Below are 19,703 nucleotides of genomic sequence, written 5' to 3' on the forward strand. Positions count from 1 at the left end.
TCCCATATGCACCATTGTTGGGGATTTCAAATGTATCTTTAATTTCATATGTATTTTTTGTGTCTTTTGAGATATCATAAGCTATAGATTAGCGCCCCCCCCCCCCCCCTTTTCTGGTTTAATTTTTTTAGCACAATGTGCATGTTTTGCTGTCCAGGAACACACTTCTTAAAAAGCTATATCCCAATCTCAGTGAAGCATGTTTTAAGGTCCTCGTTCTGAAAATTTGCAGTAGAAAGTTCAGCCCTGTATATTATCCGTTATTTCTGCAGACATGCTGCATTTTCTGCAATGACATCTCAGATCACATCATGGGGTCAACTTATCAAGCTCCGTATGGAGCTTGATGCCCCGTGTTTCCGTCGAGCCTTCAGGGTCTGCTGCTCCATAACCTGTCTGCCTGCTCTGAGGCAGGGGACAGCAATTAACCCAATTGAATACGATCGGGTTGATTGACACCCCCTGCTAGAGGCCGATAGACCGTAAATCTGCAGGGGGCGGCATTGCACCAGCGGTTCACAAGAACTGTTGGTGCAATGATAAATGCCGACAGCCTATCCTGTCGGCATATATTGATGTGCGGCGGACATGATACGCTACATTGTATCATATCCGTCCACACTTTAGTAAATATATCCCCATGTGCTGACTTGGGGCATGTGACTAAGAATAATAAAATAATGTTTACATTTTATAAAAACTGTTATAAATGTTCTTTTTAACTGTATATGTTAGTGCAGTTATATAAAATACGTTTATGTTATAGGTATTCAAACGTTGTAGATTATGGGAAAAAAGTGTTTAGTTGGAATCTGCTCGCGAGACCCTAAAGAAAGCTATGATTGGATACAGGATCTTCTGAAAACAGAGCGCTTTAAAAAGAAAGTGAAAGACACACCACATCCTATCTACATATCCAACAGCAACAGCTCCGAGTTCATGAAGATGATGTCCAACTGTACATTTACCATCCTGTATCACACCAAGAACCGAGGGAGAATAAACATTACAGATGTTACTGACTCATTGTATGATGCTGAGCTGGAGCTAATGTGCAAAACACAAGGTAAGAAGTGAGCAAATACATATCTGCCCCTTAGGTACCGATTAATTAGACACGGCACCCACTTTTGTCTGTTACTGTACAGTCAGGCTTACCCACCCACACATATGCAACTAGAATAGCCTGTTCTCCAATATTGTTTCTGATTGGCTGTTTGGGGCAGGTAGATGAGCAGAACACAGGATGTAAGATGATCTGGAGAGTATAACAAAGTGATCACCCATAAACATCCAACAAATCATCCGTTAGAAGATACCCTAGGCATTTCTTACATTGAATAAGGAGAATTCTGTTCAGTTTCTATCATAAATAAATGTATTGCTCAGTATAACAATCATTCATAAAATGACACTTGGTATTGAGATTAGCTTTTTCTTGTCTGCAGTGTTATAAATAGTTTTCCTGGCTGGTAGTTTTGCATTTTATTTCTTTTTACTATGATTTTTTGTATATGATGCTGAAAAATGATTTGTGACACAGAAAAATACAGACTGAATTTAATATAAAATTATAAAATCTTTAATTATAATTTTTTAATATGCTTTATTTAAACTGAACTTTTTTTCCGGGAATTTAAATCTGAAGACGTGCACATGGCAAACTTCACATGCCTAAATATCTGTCCCTACCCTAATTTGCCTAAGCAGAGATGATGAACTCTGCTACATATCTGTCCCTAATTTGCCTAAACAGAGATTATGAACTCTGCTACATATCTGTCCCTAATTTGCCTAAGCAGAGATTATGAACTCTGCTACATACCTGTCCCTAATTTGCCTAAACTGAGATGATGAACTATGCTACATATCTGTCCCTTATTTGCCTAAGCAGAGATTATGAACTCTGCTACATATCTGTCCCTAATTTGCCTAAGCAGAGATTATGAACTCTGCTACATACCTGTCCCTAATCTGCCTAAACTGACATGATGAACTATGCTACATATCTGTCCCTTATTTGCCTAAGCAGAGATTATGAGATAATGAACTGTTAAACAATATAGGTTTTGTTTACAAAATGACCATGGCTATCTGTGTCTACTTGAGTAACAAGTCATATACTGCATACAGGGCAGGTGTTAGACGGAGTTTGGCTATTTAAAAACAATGACAGAAAACAAGGGTCTATCTGTGTAAAAAACATTCCCACACTGGCAATGCAACAGAAACGTTTTGTAATTAAAGTGAAGGTAAAGTTTGCTGTATTACTATGCACTTATCCTTTAATTCATGAAAATGTTCAATTTTAGCTTTATTACTAGTTTTAGCCGTTTTAATTCGCAATCTAACAAGCGTATGATTCAACCCGTAATATTATTTTTTTTAGCCTGCTGGTCACGTTTTAAGAACAGCCAATTGACTTTCTGGCCGTTAGGGGACTGGCATTAATGCATGTGCATTGTGGACCGTCGTCGAGGTTTTGCGCATGTGCAGTGGTTTTCGTTGCCGGGCACGAGCATTGTAGACATGTATAGAGTAATAAGCTAATCAGTCAGGAAATTGATCGTGGGCGGAGCTTGTAACGGAACGGTAGGGGAGAATAAAATACATTTATTATCGAAATATGTTATGTTTAAAAAAAAATAAGTTAGCGACTGTGGATTTTACAAGGTGCTACATTAAATAATGATTGCAGAAAGACCAAACTTTACCTTTACTTTAACTAAAGCTGTTTAATGTCCTTTTAGCTAAATAAACCAAACCTTCATAACACACATAGTTCTCCATTTATCAAACGGCAAGAGCATGTTTGGAGCCCCAACATATCAGACTCGCGCGAGAGACAGAAACGCTAGTTTAGTAGCAGCTATTTATTGTTTTACATATATATATATATATATATATATATATATATACAGTACATACATTTTTATATATATATATATATATACATACAGTATATACTGTATAAATTCAATATAGTGGATGGAAACAATGTAGTAAGAAAATGTTGCAAAATAAATATAAGCTAGTAGGGACATATGGCTTCTATACTAGCACAATTATTAGGTAGATAGTGCAGACCCTTAAAATAGAAATAACAAATCTATAAGCAAGGAAAGAAGCAGTGGTACATAGTAGTAGCATTGTTAAAAGACAGGGGATACAGCACCCTTAAAAAGAATAATGCAACAATTTCGATCAAATAAGTATCAAAATTCAAATTTATTAATACATAATATTGAGTTAGAACTCGCAACAGCATCACTGATCAAAGGATCGCTGAAAATATATACATATAAACAAATAAACAAAAAAACAACAATGAATAAAAAGGACCGTCTTGGAGTGACACAGATGAATTTTTGCCAAAATAGTACACAAGAATAATCAAGCCCTGAGGAAACCACGTCTCAATGTACTTAAATTACCCAATCTACACTATTTTTTTTGTTTTGCCTCCATCTGGACATCGCCGCCACTGTTAAAATTGATTAACCCTTATTCCGCCGCTCTCCGACATCTTCGCCACTATATTAAAGTTATTAACCCCTAAACCGCTGACCTCCCGCATCGCAAACACTATTTAAATATTATTAACTCCTATTCTGCCATCTGCCCACACCAGCACTATAATAAACCTATTAACCCCTAAACCACAAGCCCCCCACAACAAAATATACTATAATTAACTATTAACCCCTAAACGAAAGCCCCCCACAATGAAATAAAATAATTTAAACTATTAACCCCTAAACCTAACGCACCCCTAACTTTATATTAAAATTACAATTTCCCTATCTTAAATTAAATTAAAACTTACCTATCAAATTTTAAAAATTAATTTTAAGCTAACAATTAAACTATTATAATTATTAAACTACAATTAACTACCAATTAAAAAAAACTAAACTACACATTAAAAAAATCCTAACACTACATTACATTACAAAGTAACTAATTACAAAATATAAAAAAATAAAAGTTTTCTCGAAAAATAAGAAACAAATAATCAAAAATAAAAATCGAATTACACCTAATCTAATAGCCCTATCAAAATAAAAAAGCCCCCCCAAAATAAACCCTCCCTTAGCCTACACTAAACTGCCAATAGCCCTTAAAAGGGCCTTATGTGGGGCATTGTCCCAAAGATATCAGCTCTTTTACCTGTAAAAAAAATACAAACAACCCCCCAACAGTAAAACCCACAACCCACCCAACCAAACCCCCCAAATAAAATACGATCTAAATTAACCTAAGCTAACCCATACACCTGAAAAGGGCATGTGTATGGGCATTGCCCTTAAAAGAGCATTCAGCTCTATTGCCATGCCCTGAAAAGGGCAATCAGCTCTTTTATGAAAAGCCCAAACCCTAATCTAAAATAAAAACCCACCCAAAAAACCCTCAAAAAAACCTAACACTAACCCCCGACGATCCACTTACAGTTATTGAAGTCCCCGCTTGAAGGATCCATCCAGTCGGCGAAGGCCTGCTTTTTTTAAACTCGTAATAGTAGCGCTATAGGGAGGTGAAATAACGCTGCTTTTGTTGCGGTCGTTAAAATCCCTATAGCGTTAAAATTCGTAATTTGGCTAAGTGTTAAAATGAGTGTAACTGCACTGTTAAATGTATTTCTTATATGTTTTAAGCAACTTTTTGGTCCTATGAAACAGTTAACCCGAGCTGTGAAGTTGCATTAACCCGACGAGCGTAAATTACAATTGTTCTCATGTGCATTCGCTTTCAACTTGTAATATGTATGCTATTTCCGACAAACAAAAATCCCCCAAAAATCCAATATCGGTTGCGCGCAGCAGTTAGCGCGCAACTAATAATCTTGCTCTAGATTGGTATGATCGACAGTCCCCGCTCGCACACGTTAGGCTGCACACAAGCAGGGGGCGGCATTGCACAGAAGGCCACTATTTTTATGATAATTGTTATTATATTTATACTTTCATTAGCATTATTACTGTTGGTTTCTTTTGAGACACATTTTTTTCTTGCACCAGAGACCTATTTTCATTATGTTAACCACTGTATAGAGGGAGTGAAGGTGTCAGTAACGGTAGAATTAGGACATTTGGTTTGATATCTAAAGGGTTTCTATTTACTTCTATTTCATAAATGTAAACTCCTCTTGTTAAGGCTACTAATTCTTTTTAAAGACAAATGAAAATAAAGACTTTTTTTGTAGGACGGGATAATGTCATTGTTGTTATTGATGACCTGGATGACAGTGGCTCTGACGAGGCGGAGAGAATACTAAGAACCCAAGAAAGCATCAAGAAATGGTCTTGTGAGCTGTTCCTGTTCAGTAAACAAGATAAAGTAACTATTGCAGATGGTAAATCTACAGATGGTCAGGTTGATAAGAAGCTGAGCAGGTTAAGAGAAATCTTAAAAAAAGGTAAAGTAAATCTGTTAATAAATTGTATATAAATGTTATCTGGTCCTTATTCCAACAAACAGCAGGAGCTGAGAGATTACACAACACTCCGTATTACATTGGTATAACATAAAATAAAACTGCCACCTATATTACATAACACAAGACAACAAGCCAAATAATTCTGACCACTCATAGTTATCAGTTACATGGTAGGACTAGTAAATACCAACCATAATTTTCAGTCACATGGTAGAACTAGTAAATACCGACCATAATTATCAGTCACACGGTAGAACTAATAAATACCGACCATTATTATCAGTCACATGGTAGAACTAGTAAATACCGACCATTATTATCAGTCACACGGTAGAACTAATAAATACCGACCATTATTATCAGTCACATGGTAGAACTAGTAAATACCGACCATTATTATCAGTCACATGGTAGAACTAGTAAATACCAACCATAATTATCAGTCACACAGTAGGACTAGTAAATACCAACCATAATTATCAGTCACATGGTAGAACTAATAAATACTGACCATTATTATCAGTCACACAGTAGAACTAATAAATACCGACCTTTATTATCAGTCACACGGTAGAACTAATAAATACCGACCATAATTATCAGTCACATGGTAGAACTAGTAAATACCGACCATTATTATCAGTCACACGGTAGGACTAGTAAATACCAACCATAATTATCAGTCACATGGTAGATCTAATAAATACCGACCATTATTATCAGTCACACAGTAGAACTAATAAATACCGAACATAATTATCAGTCACATGGTGAACTAGTAAATACCAACCATTATTATCAGTCACATGGTAGAACTAGTAAATACCGAACACTCATAATTATCAGTCACATGGTAGAACTAGTAAGTACAGACCACTCAAAATTATCAGTCACATGGTAGAACTAGTAAATACAGACCACTCAAAATTATCAGTCACATGGTAGAACTAGTAAATACCAACCACTCATAATTATCGGTCACAAGGTAGAACTAATAAATACCGACCATTATTATCAGTCACATGGTAGAACTAGTAAATACCGACCTCTCATAATTATCAGTCACATCACATGGAAGAACTAGTAAATACTGACCATAAATATCAGTCACATGGTAGAACTAGTAAATACCGACCACAAATAATTATCAGTCACATGGTAGAACTAGTAAATACCAACTATTCATCATAATCAGTCACATGCTAGAACTAGTAAATACTGACCACTCATCATTATCAGTCACATGGTAGAGCTAGTAAATACCGACTACTTATCATTATCAGTCACATGGTAGAACTAGTAAATACTGACTACTCATCATTATCAGTCACATGGTAGAGCTAGTAAATACTGACTACTCATCATAATCAGTCACATGCTAGAACTAGTAAATATTGACCACTCATCATTATCAGTCACATGGTAGAGCTAGTAAATACCGACTACTTATCTTTATCAGTCACATGGTAGAGCTAGTAAATACTGACTACTCATCATTATCAGTCACCTGGTAGAGCTAGTAAATACTGACCACTCATAATTATCAGTCACATTGTATAACTAGTAAATACTGACCACTCATAATTATCAGTCACATGGTAGAGCTAGTAAATACAGACTACTTATCTTTATCAGTCACATGGTAGAGCTAGTAAATGCTGACTACTCATCATTATCAGTCACATGGTAGAGCTAGTAAATACCGACCACTCATCATTATTAGTCACATGGTAGAACTAGTAAATAAAGTCCACTCATAATTATCAGTCACATGGTAGAACTAGTAAATACCGACCACACATAATTATTAGTCATGCGGTAGCGCTAGTAAATACCGACCACTCATCATGATCAGTCACATGCTAGAACTAGTAAATACTGACCACTGTATGTAGCATCATCAGGAAGTATTTTCCTATTCTCCTGGGTGATGTACATTTAAAAACGACAGTGGAAAAAGGATTTAGGTGTGTCTACTCCAAAAATCTATCCTTGGGCAATCTTTTGTCTCCCAGTCTCCTACCATCCAACAAAAAGAAGAAAAGTTCCTGGTTACAGGTCAATGGCACCTACAAATGTGGGGACCATAGGTGTAAGGCCTGTGACACTGTTGTGGAAGGCAGAAACTTCTACTCGTGTTCAACTGGAGACAGGTTTTTGTCTAAAGGATGTATCAAGTGTTCCAGTGTTTATGTTGTGTACCTAATAGAATGTCAGGAGCACTCCAAGCAGTATGTTGGAATGACAAGCAGGGAAGTTCGAACAAGGATAAGAGAACATCTTGGTTATATCAAATATGATAAACCATGTTCAGCACTATCCCGACATTTTATTGAGGTGCACGGCAAGGACACTGGATCCTTCAAATGGCGAGGCATTGAAACTGTCAATTTGCCCCCCAGGGGAGGAAATAAGGATGAACTTTTGGCAAGGCAGGAGGTGTACTGGATCATGAAGCTAAATACTCAGATACCACATGGATTTAACTCTGAGTTTGACATCATAAATCATTGGAAGTAATGATTGGCTTCATGGTCCAGTACACCCACATATCAATACATACAATTTCGGTAGGTTTCTCATTTGAGATATTTCCCGAAATAATTTTAGTAATAATCTCCTGTGGGGTTTACTGCTTATGATAAATTTAGAAAGATGATATAGACAAGATGATATAGGGTTTATATATATACATCTTCTTTAATGATAGATGTCTTGACATGAACATATGCACTATAGTTATCATTTTCTGTCTAGAATATTTATTTAATTAATTAATAAACACATTTGACATATAAATAGGGCACACGTTCATATAACCAGTATAATAAGTGTAGCTTGAACCACATGAATGCCATGGCTAATCTGTCACCTGTTAAATGTATTAGGTTTTGAATTCTTTAATTATATGTTTATTTCAAAAGTTATGATAAACTGATATATACTTATTGTTTATTACTAATATTATGTTTATGAAAGGTTTTTATGATTAGCAAATGTTCAATGCTGGTTCTGCTATTCACAATTCTGCAGCTCATGTTTATCTTATGCTTTTGTCTTTATTGTCTAACATTTCTTAATGTTATTCTATTTTATTATTTTGTCATTAGATATGTTTATCTCATAGAAATCTTATAATATCATGTTTCTTGTTCACATGGATAAACATATACTTTGCAGTAGGCTCTTTACAAAAGCGTTATATATATATACTGAGTTTCTTATGAACTGCCCTTGTTAAACAATTTCAGATTTGAATATATGCATATACCATGCCTTCCTCCCTATCCACCTCCATTTCCCATTGTTTAATGTGTGAAATAAGTAATTGTTGGTGTGCATTCAGTACCTTAATGGTTAATAGGGGTGTGTTGAGCACCAACCAATAACCATGTTTTGTAACCTTTTTAAGATGGCACTTACCTGTGCCTAATCAGGTTTATGAGTACGGCAACAGCCGAAACGCGTAAAACCTGATACCTCTGTGCGTGTATCATGTTTGCTGTTTTAATATTGAAGAAATAAAGGCTGTTTTTATTTATACCATATGGATATTGGGATCGATTTTTTTTTTCTTTTTTCTAAATACTGACCACTCATAATTATCAGTCACATAGTAGAACTAGTAAATACTGACCACTCATAATTATCAGTCACATGGTAGAACTAGTAAATACCGACCATTATTATCAGTCACACTGTACTAGTAAATACCAACCATAATTATCAGTCACATGGTAGAACTAATAAATACCGACCATTATTATCAGTCACACAGTAGAACTAATAAATACTGACCTTTATTATCAGTCACACGGTAGAACTAATAAATACCGACCATAATTATCAGTCACATGGTGAACTAGTAAATACCGACCATTATTATCAGTCACATGGTAGAACTAGTAAATACCGACCATTATTATCAGTCACACGGTAGAACTAATAAATACCGACCACTCATAATTATCAGTCACATGGTAGAACTAGTAAATACAGACCACTCAAAATTATCAGTCACATGGTAGAACTAGTAAATACAGACCACTCAAAATTATCAGTCACATGGTAGAACTAGTAAATACTGACCACTCATCATTATCAGTCACATGGTAGAGCTAGTAAATACCGACTACTTATCATTATCAGTCACATGGTAGAACTAGTAAATACTGACTACTCATCATTATCAGTCACATGGTAGAGCTAGTAAATACCGACTACTTATCATTATCAGTCACATGGTAGAACTAGTAAATACTGACTACTCATCATTATCAGTCACATGGTAGAGCTAGTAAATACTGACTATTCATCATAATCAGTCACATGCTAGAACTAGTAAATACTGACCACTCATCATTATCAGTCACATGGTAGAGCTAGTAAATACCGACTACTTATCATTATCAGTCACATGGTAGAACTAGTAAATACTGACTACTCATCATTATCAGTCACATGGTAGAGCTAGTAAATACTGACTACTCATCATAATCAGTCACATGCTAGAACTAGTAAATATTGACCACTCATCATTATCAGTCACATGGTAGAGCTAGTAAATACCGACTACTTATCTTTATCAGTCACATGGTAGAGCTAGTAAATACTGACTACTCATCATTATCAGTCACCTGGTAGAGCTAGTAAATACTGACCACTCATAATTATCAGTCACATTGTATAACTAGTAAATACTGACCACTCATAATTATCAGTCACATGGTAGAGCTAGTAAATACAGACTACTTATCTTTATCAGTCACATGGTAGAGCTAGTAAATACCGACCACTCATCATTATTAGTCACATGGTAGAACTAGTAAATAAAGTCCACTCATAATTATCAGTCACATGGTAGAACTAGTAAATACCGACCACACATAATTATTAGTCATGCGGTAGCGCTAGTAAATACCGACCACTCATCATGATCAGTCACATGCTAGAACTAGTAAATACTGAGCACTCATAATTATCAGTCACATAGTAGAACTAGTAAATACTGACCACTCATAATTATCAGTCACATGGTAGAACTAGTAAATACCGACCATTATTATCAGTCACACTGTACTAGTAAATACCAACCATAATTATCAGTCACATGGTAAAACTAATAAATACCGACCATTATTATCAGTCACACAGTAGAACTAATAAATACTGACCTTTATTATCAGTCACACGGTAGAACTAATAAATACCGACTATAATTATCAGTCACATGGTAGAACTAGTAAATACCGACCATTATTATCAGTCACACGGTAGAACTAATAAATACCGACCATAATTATCAGTCACATGGTGAACTAGTAAATACCGACCATTATTATCAGTCACATGGTAGAACTAGTAAATACCGACCATTATTATCAGTCACACGGTAGAACTAATAAATACCGACCACTCATAATTATCAGTCACATGGTAGAACTAGTAAATACAGACCACTCAAAATTATCAGTCACATGGTAGAACTAGTAAATACAGACCACTCAAAATTATCAGTCACATGGTAGAACTAGTAAATACCAACTACTCATAATTATCAGTCACAAGGTAGAACTAATAAATACCGACCATTATTATCAGTCACATGGTAAAACTAGTAAATACCAACCTCTCATAATTATCAGTCACATGGAAGAACTAGTAAATACTGACCATAATTATCAGTCACATGGTAGAACTAGTAAATACCGACCACTCATAATTATCAGTCACATGGTAGAACTAGTAAATACCAACTATTGATCATAATCAGTCACATGCTAGAACTAGTAAATACTGACCACTCATCATTATCAGTCACATGGTAGAGTTAGTAAATACTGACCACTCATAATTACCAGTCACATGGTAGAGCTAGTAATAACTGACTACTTATCATTATCAGTCACATGGTAGAGCTTGTAAATACTGACTACTCATCATTATCAGTCACATGGTAGAGCTAGTAAATACTGACTACTCATCATAATCAGTCACATGCTAGAACTAGTAAATATTGACCACTCATCATTATCAGTCACATGGTAGAGCTAGTAAATACAGACTACTTATCTTTATCAGTCACATGGTAGAGCTAGTAAATACTGACTACTCATCATTATCAGTCACCTGGTAGAGCTAGTAAATACTGACCACTCATAATTATCAGTCACATTGTATAACTAGTAAATACTGACCACTCATAATTATCAGTCACATGGTAGAGCTAGTAAATACCGACTACTTATCTTTATCAGTCACATGGTAGAGCTAGTAAATACTGACTACTCATCATCATCAGTCACATGGTAGAGCTAGTAAATACTGACCACTCATCATTATTAGTCACAAGGTAGAACTAGTAAATACTGTCCACTCATAATTATCAGTCACATGGTAGAACTAGTAAATACCGACCACACATAATTATTAGTCATGCGGTAGCGCTAGTAAATACCGACCACTCATCATGATCAGTCACATGCTAGAACTAGTAAATACTGACCACTCATAATTATTAGTCACATAGTAGAACTAGTAAATACTGACCACTCATAATTATCAGTCACACGGGAGAACTAATAAATACCGACCATAATTATCAGTCACATGGTAGAACTAGTAAATACTGACCATTATTAACAGTCACATGGTAGAACTAGTAAATACCGACCACTCATAATTATCAGTCACATGGTAGAGCTAGTAAATACTGACCACTCATAATTATCAGTCACATGGTAGAACTAGTAAATACTGACCACTCATAATTATCAGTCACATGGTAGAACTAGTAAATACCGACCACTCATAATTATCAGTCACACGGTAGAACTAATAAATACCGACCATTATTATCAGTCACATGGTAGAACTAGTAAATACCGACCTCTCATAATTATCAGTCACATGGAAAAACTAGTAAATACTGACCATTCATCATTATCAGTCACACGGTAGAGCTAGTAAATACCGATTACTCATCATTATCAGTCACAAGCTAGAACTAGTAAATACTGACTACTCATCATTATCAGTCACATGCTAGAACTAGTAAATACTGACCACTCATCATTATCAGTCACATGGTAGAGCTAGTAAATACCGACTACTCATCATTATCAGTCACATGCTAGAACTAGTAAATACTGACCACTCATAATTATCAGTCACATGGTAGAGCTAGTAAATACCGACTACTCATCATTATTAGTCACATTGTAGAGCTAGTAAATTTTGACTACTCATCATTATCAGTCACATGGTAGAGCTAGTAAATACTGACCACTCATCATTCTTAGTCACATGGTAGAACTAGTAAATACTGTCCACTCATAATTATCAGTCACATGGTAGAACTAGTAAATACCGACCATACATAATTATCAGTCACGCGGTAGCGCTAGTAAATACCGACCACTCATCATGATCAGTCACATGCTAGAACTAGTAAATACTGACCACTCATAATTATCAGTCACATAGTAGAACTAGTAAATATTGACCACTCATAATTATCAGTCACATAGTAGAACTAGTAAATACCGACCACTTATAATTATCAGTCACACGTTAGCGCTAGTAAATACCAACCATTAATAATTATCAGTTACATGGTAGAACTAGTAAATATGACCACTCATAATTATCAGTCACAGGGTAGAACTAGTTAATACTGACTACTCATAATTATCAGTCACATGACAGAACTAGTAAATACGACCACTCATAACTATCAGTCACACGGAAGAAATAGTAAATATGACCACTCATAACTGTCACACGATAGAACCAGTAAATACGACCACTCATAAATATCTGTCTCATTGTAGAACTAGTAAATACCAACCACTCATAATTATCAGTCACACGGTAGCACTAGTAAATACCGACCATTCATAATTATTAGTCACATGGTAGAACTAGCAAATACGACCACTCATAATTATCAGCCACACGGTAGAACTAGTTAATACCGACCACTCATAATTATCAGTCACATGATAGAACTAGTAAATACAGACCATTCATAATTAACAGTCACATTGTAGAACTAGTAAATACGACCACTCATAACTATCAGTCACATTGTAGAACTAGTAAATACCGACCACTCATAATTATCAGTCACACGGAAGAACTAGTAAATACGACCACTCATAATTATTAGTCGCATGATATAAATAGTAAATACAAACACTAATAATTATCAGTCGCATGGTAGAACTAGTAAATACGACCACTCATAACTATTAGTCACACGGAAGAACTAGTAAATACGACCACTCATAACTAACAGTCACACGATAGAACTAGTAAATACGACCAGTCTTAACTATCAGTCGCATTCTAGAACTAGTAAATACCGACCACTCATAACTATCAGTCGCATGGTAGAACTAGTAAATACGACCACTCATAACTATTAGTCACATGGTATAACTAGTAAATACTGAGCACTCATAATTATCAGTCACATGGTAGAACTAGTAAATACCGACTATTTATAATTATCAGTCACATGGTAGAACTAGTAAATACCAACTACTCATGGGAAGATGGTGATGCGGTCGACAGGGATAGAAAAGTCAGAATAGCTTGAGGGGAGATTAGAAGGAGCTCAGTCTTGAACATGTTAATCTTTAGGTGGTGAGAGGCCATCCAGGAAGAAATACCAGATAAGAAGTTGATGACTTGAGAAAGGACAGAGGGAGAGAGATCATGGGTGGAGAAGTAGATCTGGCATCAGCATAGAGGTGATATTTGAAGCCATAACTGTTGATAAGTTTACCCAGTGAAGAAGTATAAATGGAGAAGAGTAGAGGACAACCCAGAACAGATCCTTGAGGTACACCAACAGACAGAGGCATTGGAGAGGAGGAGTCACCAGCAAATGACACCGAAAAAGACCTGTGAGAAAGATAAAGAGTGAATTCAAGAAAGAGCAGTGTCACAGAGGCCAAAGGAGCTAAGAGTCTGTAGGAGGAGGGGGTGGTCAACTGTGTCAAAGGCAGCAGAGAGGTCAAGTAAGATAAGTGTAGAGTAGTGGCCATTACTTTTAGCAGAAATAAGATTGTTAGTAACCTTGGTAAGGGCAGTCTCAGTTGAGTGTTTGGGGCAGAATCCAGATTACAGGGGGTCAAGCAAGAAGTTGTTGGACAGAAAGTGGGTTAGGCCATTGTAAACTAGTTTTTTGAGGATTTTTGATGTTAGAGGAAGCAGTGATATGGGGCGGTAGTTCTCAGGAGAATAAGGGTCAAGGCAGGGTTTTTGAGTATGGGAGTGACCTTTGCATGTTTGAAAGAAGATGGGAATGAACCGGTATAGAGAGATAGGTTAAAGATGTGAGTAAGAGCAGGAGTGAGGGTGGAAGACAGGGAGGGTATTAGATGGGAAGGGATAGGGTCAAGTGGACAGCTAGTGAGGCAGATAGTAACTAAGAAATGTAATTCTCATTCGCTGAATGGAATATGCATGAGAGTGGCAGAGGAAGTAAATGGGCCTGTTGTAAGATTGCAGGTTGGTGTTGGGATGTTGCTTTGGATAGTATGTGTTTTGTTTAAAAAGTAGTGACTGCAGGACTTCTCTCGTGCGGCACCAACCTTCTGGAATGCACTTCCTCACGCTGTCTGACTTTTCCTTAATCTGTCCTCCTTTAAACATTCCCTATAAACATTTTTGTTCAAGGAAGTCCCCACCCAAATCAGTGACAAATGATTTCCACTTACCTAATTATTGCCCTCAGCTAACTCTGTATTAGCATCATTCTCGCCCTTGCTGTCCCCACCTCTTGTTTCTCAACCTCCTACCCTTCTAGATTGTAGGTTCCCACAGGAATAGGGCCCTTAGTTCCTTCTGTATTTGTTTGATACATTTTGCCCTGTTTCTTAACCCCTTAATGACCACAACATACCCTGTACATGACTGGTCCTTAAGGGTTTTCTTGGGTACAAAAGCACGGGTTTCGCAAAAAGAAACGTGTCCTACTATTATACCCCCTTCCTTCCTACTGGCCACCAGAAATAGTTATTAAAATTTAAATCCCCATAGAAAGACCAGTGATATAAAGGGTACGTTGCTGGTCCATAAGGGGTTAAAAATATTGTATCATTGTTGTACTTTTATCTTTTGTGTACTGGTAGGGATATATTCTCTGCGCTGTTTAGGTATAAGCTCTTTTTTTCAAAAGGAAGCTTCCTCTAAGCTACCAAAGGATATGTTCAGGGATAGGTTTAGTAAGAAAAGAAGAGTGCTGGGAAGCTAATACCAAAATGGGGTGAACAAAGGAGTTTATGTGTAACCCCTTTTAATCCGATATATAGATCTATATAATTATATATATGTAATGATTGCTGTGATTGATAATTAAGTGGATATGAACCAATAAAAAAATAAAACAAATTATGTTAAAAAAAAAGGATTTTTATTAATGCTATAACATGTGTATGGAATAGAATCTCATAAAAACAGCCACACAATGGAAATGGTATTTCATACAATATATAAGTGGCAAGGTATACAATGTCAACCGTAAAATGTACTATATATAATATAAGAAAATAATGTAAAAACATACGTATGTGTTTAATAAGGTGTTTTCAGTTACTACATAAGATCTATACAAAATAGTTGATCTATAGAACTTATTACACACTAAAATGTGATGGATGCGTTATTTCATAGACAGAAATGATCACATATATAATGTGTTAAAAAGCAGTTTGTGGTATTAAAGGTACACTGAACCCAATTTACTCCTATTATCAAATTTTCTTAATTCTCTTGCTATCTTTATTTGAAATGCAAGAATGTAAGTTTAGATGCCGGCCCATTTTTGATGAACAACCTGGGTTGTTCTTGCTGATTGGTGGATAAATTCATCCACCAATAAAAAAGTGCTGCCCAGAGGTCTGAATGAATAAATAAAAGCGTAGATGCCTTCATTTTAAAATAAAGATAGCAAGAGAACGAAGAAAAATTTATAATAGGAATAAATTAGCAAGTTGCTTAAAATGTCATGCTCTATCTGAATCACAAAATACAAAATTTGGGTTCAGTGTCCCTTTAATTAATTAAAATAGAGAAGCAACAGGTTGGCCATCCTTTAAAAACACATTTGCGCAATAGAAATTCATATGGAAATGAAAAAATCAAAGAAAAATAACGTAGTAAGATCTGAAATAATAGTATCCACAAGCGCTTCATGAACTTAGAGTCATTCTCAGATCTTACTACGCTACTTTTCTTTGATTTTTTCATTTCCATATGAATTTCTATTGCGCAAATGTATTTTTAGATGTGAAATGTATTTTTAGATGTGAAAATGTATTTTTAGATGTGAAAATGTGTTTTTAAAGGTTGACCAACCTGTTGCTTCTCTATTTTAATTAATTAATACCATAAACTGCTTTTTAATACATTATATATGTGATCATTTCTGTCTATGAAATAACACATCCATCACCTTTTAGTGTGTAATAAGTTCTATAGATCAACTATTTTGTATAGATCTTATGTAGTAACTGAAAATACCTTATTAAACACATACGGATGTTTTTACATTATTTTCTTATATTATATAGTACATTTTACGGTTGACATTGTATACCTTGCCACTTATATATTGTATGAAATACCATTTCCATTGTGCGGCTGTTTTTATGAGATTCTATTCCATACACATGTTATAGCATTAATAAAAATCCTTTTTTTAATATAACTTTTTTATTTTTTTATTGGTTCATATCCACTTAATTATCAATCACAGCAATCATTACATATATATAATTATATAGATCTATATATCGGATTAAAAGGGGTTACACATAAACTCCTTTGTTCACTCCATTTTGGTATTAGCTTCCTAGCGCTCTTCTTTTCTTACTTCACCTATCACTTTTATCTTTTGTACCCATGGAAAGCGCTGCAGAATTTATTGGGGCTTTATAAATAAAGTATGATATAATAATAATGAATATAATAATAATGAGAAACAGGAAGTCAGATTTGCCCATGCTCAGAAGAAACAGAATGCAACCTAGATTGTCAACATGTCAGCTCTCTTATATCCCTGAGGGCAGTGTCTACACTGAGAATTTCTAAGTACTCATTTTACAATCTGTTTTTTTTTTTTTTTTTGAAAACAAGCTTTATTAGTGAACATTCATCAATCTTTAACATAAGTGCAATACAATAACTTTGCAGAGTAACAATTCACATAATGGCATACATGTTTTACATTTAGATCCCGATGACAAAGGACCAGCTAAAGCTAACATTGTAATGTTTAACCACATAATACTTGCTAATTTCTAAGTGAATTGTACCGCATCTATAAAGACGTCTACACAATAATTTTAAGAACATTCGTGAACATTCATCAATCTTTTACATAAGTGCAATATAATAACCTAGCAGAATAACAATTCACGTAATGTCATACATATTTTACATTTAGATCCTGATGGCAAAGGACCAGCTGAAGCTAACATTGTAGTGTTTAACCATATGATATTTGCTAAGTTCTATGTGGATTGTATCGCAGTTAGAAAAACGCCTACACAATAATTTTAAAAATGAATTTCACAAGCAGATAACTGGTATGTTCACATGCGTTGCTCTTTAGTGCATCACGTAAGGAAAAAATGGAAAAGAGAAGAAAGAAAAGCTAGAGGATATACCATAAGAGGTTATAGAGAAAGGAGGGGGAGGGAGGGGGAAGGAAAAAAAAAAAAAAACCCAGATAAGTGTACCTATCGACTCACCTCCAGACAAAATCATCAGTTAGAATCAATAATTTATATCTCTTTGCCCTCCCATAATAGTACCATATATTGATGTGTTTCAGTTTTGCCTGACATTACATAGTGGTATCTTTCCAAGTTCAGCAGATCCCCGACCCCAGCCCTCCATTCACCCAAAGTCGGCACTTGTTGGGATTTCCAATGCCTTGGAACAAGACTCTTTGCGCAATTTAGGAACAGAAGGAACAAATTTTTCTTATGTACTTCAATTATTCTGGGAATTTCATGAAAGATAAGGTATTTGGGGTCCGGGGGCACAATCATTTTCAGGAGCCTGCTGGCCTCCCCGAACACTGCTTCCCAAAAGGGTCTTATAAGTGGGCACCCCCACCATAGGTGCAACATTGTGCCTTCCTCCCCACAGCCCCTCCAGCACTCCCCATTCAGGTGATGATATATCCTCCGCAGCCGTTGCGGAGTCATATACCACCTACTTATGAATTTAAAATGCATTTCCTGCAGTCGAATAGACACAGACGCCTTTCTTGTTTTGTTGAAGATAGATCGCCAAGATTGCGCGTCAATCTCCAGTCCCAACTCTCTATGCCACGCCTCTACGTAAGTGGGTTTAATTTCCCCATCTCCCTCCATCAACAGTGTGTATAACGAGGAGATCAGGTGGCGCGGGATAGTGGATGAGGTACAGAGTTCCTCAAATGGAGTTTTCTGCCTGGTCAGTTGATCTCTATTACGCGCTTTAGTGAAGAAATGTGTTAATTGTGATGTTCTAAACCATGAGGAGAACAGCGCTGGATTCCAAGCGGCTAGATCTGCCTGTGGCTTAAGTTTATCATGTTCAATTACATTGGAAATAGCAGCCTCTGAGAGAGGGTAGGAGACTCCCGTAGAGTATCTTTTATTTGCTATTCCAGTATCTGGATTTTCCAGTACGGGGGTAACCGGTGCTGCGGTTGATGAGATAAAATGTGTGGTTTTAATGAGTTTGTCCCAAATTTGAAAAACGTCTTGCAAGAGAGGATAGTGCGATATGCATTGTGGGCGGTGTTTGGCACTTATCCAAGCCAGCGAACCAACATTACCCCTTTGGAGGATCTCCCTGTCCAACTCAATCCAAGCCTTGTCCAAGGAACCGTGACACCATTCAACAATTCGTTGTAGAATCATTGCTCTATGGTATTCAATGAGCAGTGGCACTCCCGCCCCCCCTCTGTCTCTAGGAAGATACATTGTCTTCTTGTTAATCCTTGGCTTTAGGTCATTCCATATATAAGATTCCATTAGTACTTGTACTTGGTGAATCAGATGTTCAGCCGCTGCTAATGGGATCGTCTGCATTATATAAAGCATCCTAGGTAGCACATTCATTTTGGCTACATTTATCCTCCCCATCCATGAGATGGTTTTATTTTTCCAAGATCTCAAATCTCCTGCAATAGAATCTCTGATGTTTCTATAGTTGACGTTTACTATCTCCCCCATTGAGGGAGCAAGCAGAATGCCAA

The 19,703-nt window shown here is 36.0% G+C and overlaps 1 protein-coding gene across 1 annotated transcript in view; it reads left to right on the forward strand.

The window, feature by feature from the left end:
- The first annotated feature begins 772 nt into the window (after positions 1-772).
- Positions 773-19,703, forward strand: part of LOC128642362 (uncharacterized) — a 45,762-nt gene continuing 26,831 nt past the window's right edge. The window contains exons 1-2 of the mRNA XM_053695115.1: positions 773-1,066; positions 5,204-5,416. Coding sequence (XP_053551090.1) covers positions 787-1,066; positions 5,204-5,416 — 493 coding nt within the window. The 5' untranslated portion in view covers positions 773-786. The remainder of the gene's footprint in view (positions 1,067-5,203; positions 5,417-19,703) is intronic.

The sequence above is a fragment of the Bombina bombina genome, chromosome 11, assembly GCF_027579735.1.
Source record: "Bombina bombina isolate aBomBom1 chromosome 11, aBomBom1.pri, whole genome shotgun sequence".
Lineage (NCBI taxonomy): Eukaryota > Metazoa > Chordata > Amphibia > Anura > Bombinatoridae > Bombina > Bombina bombina.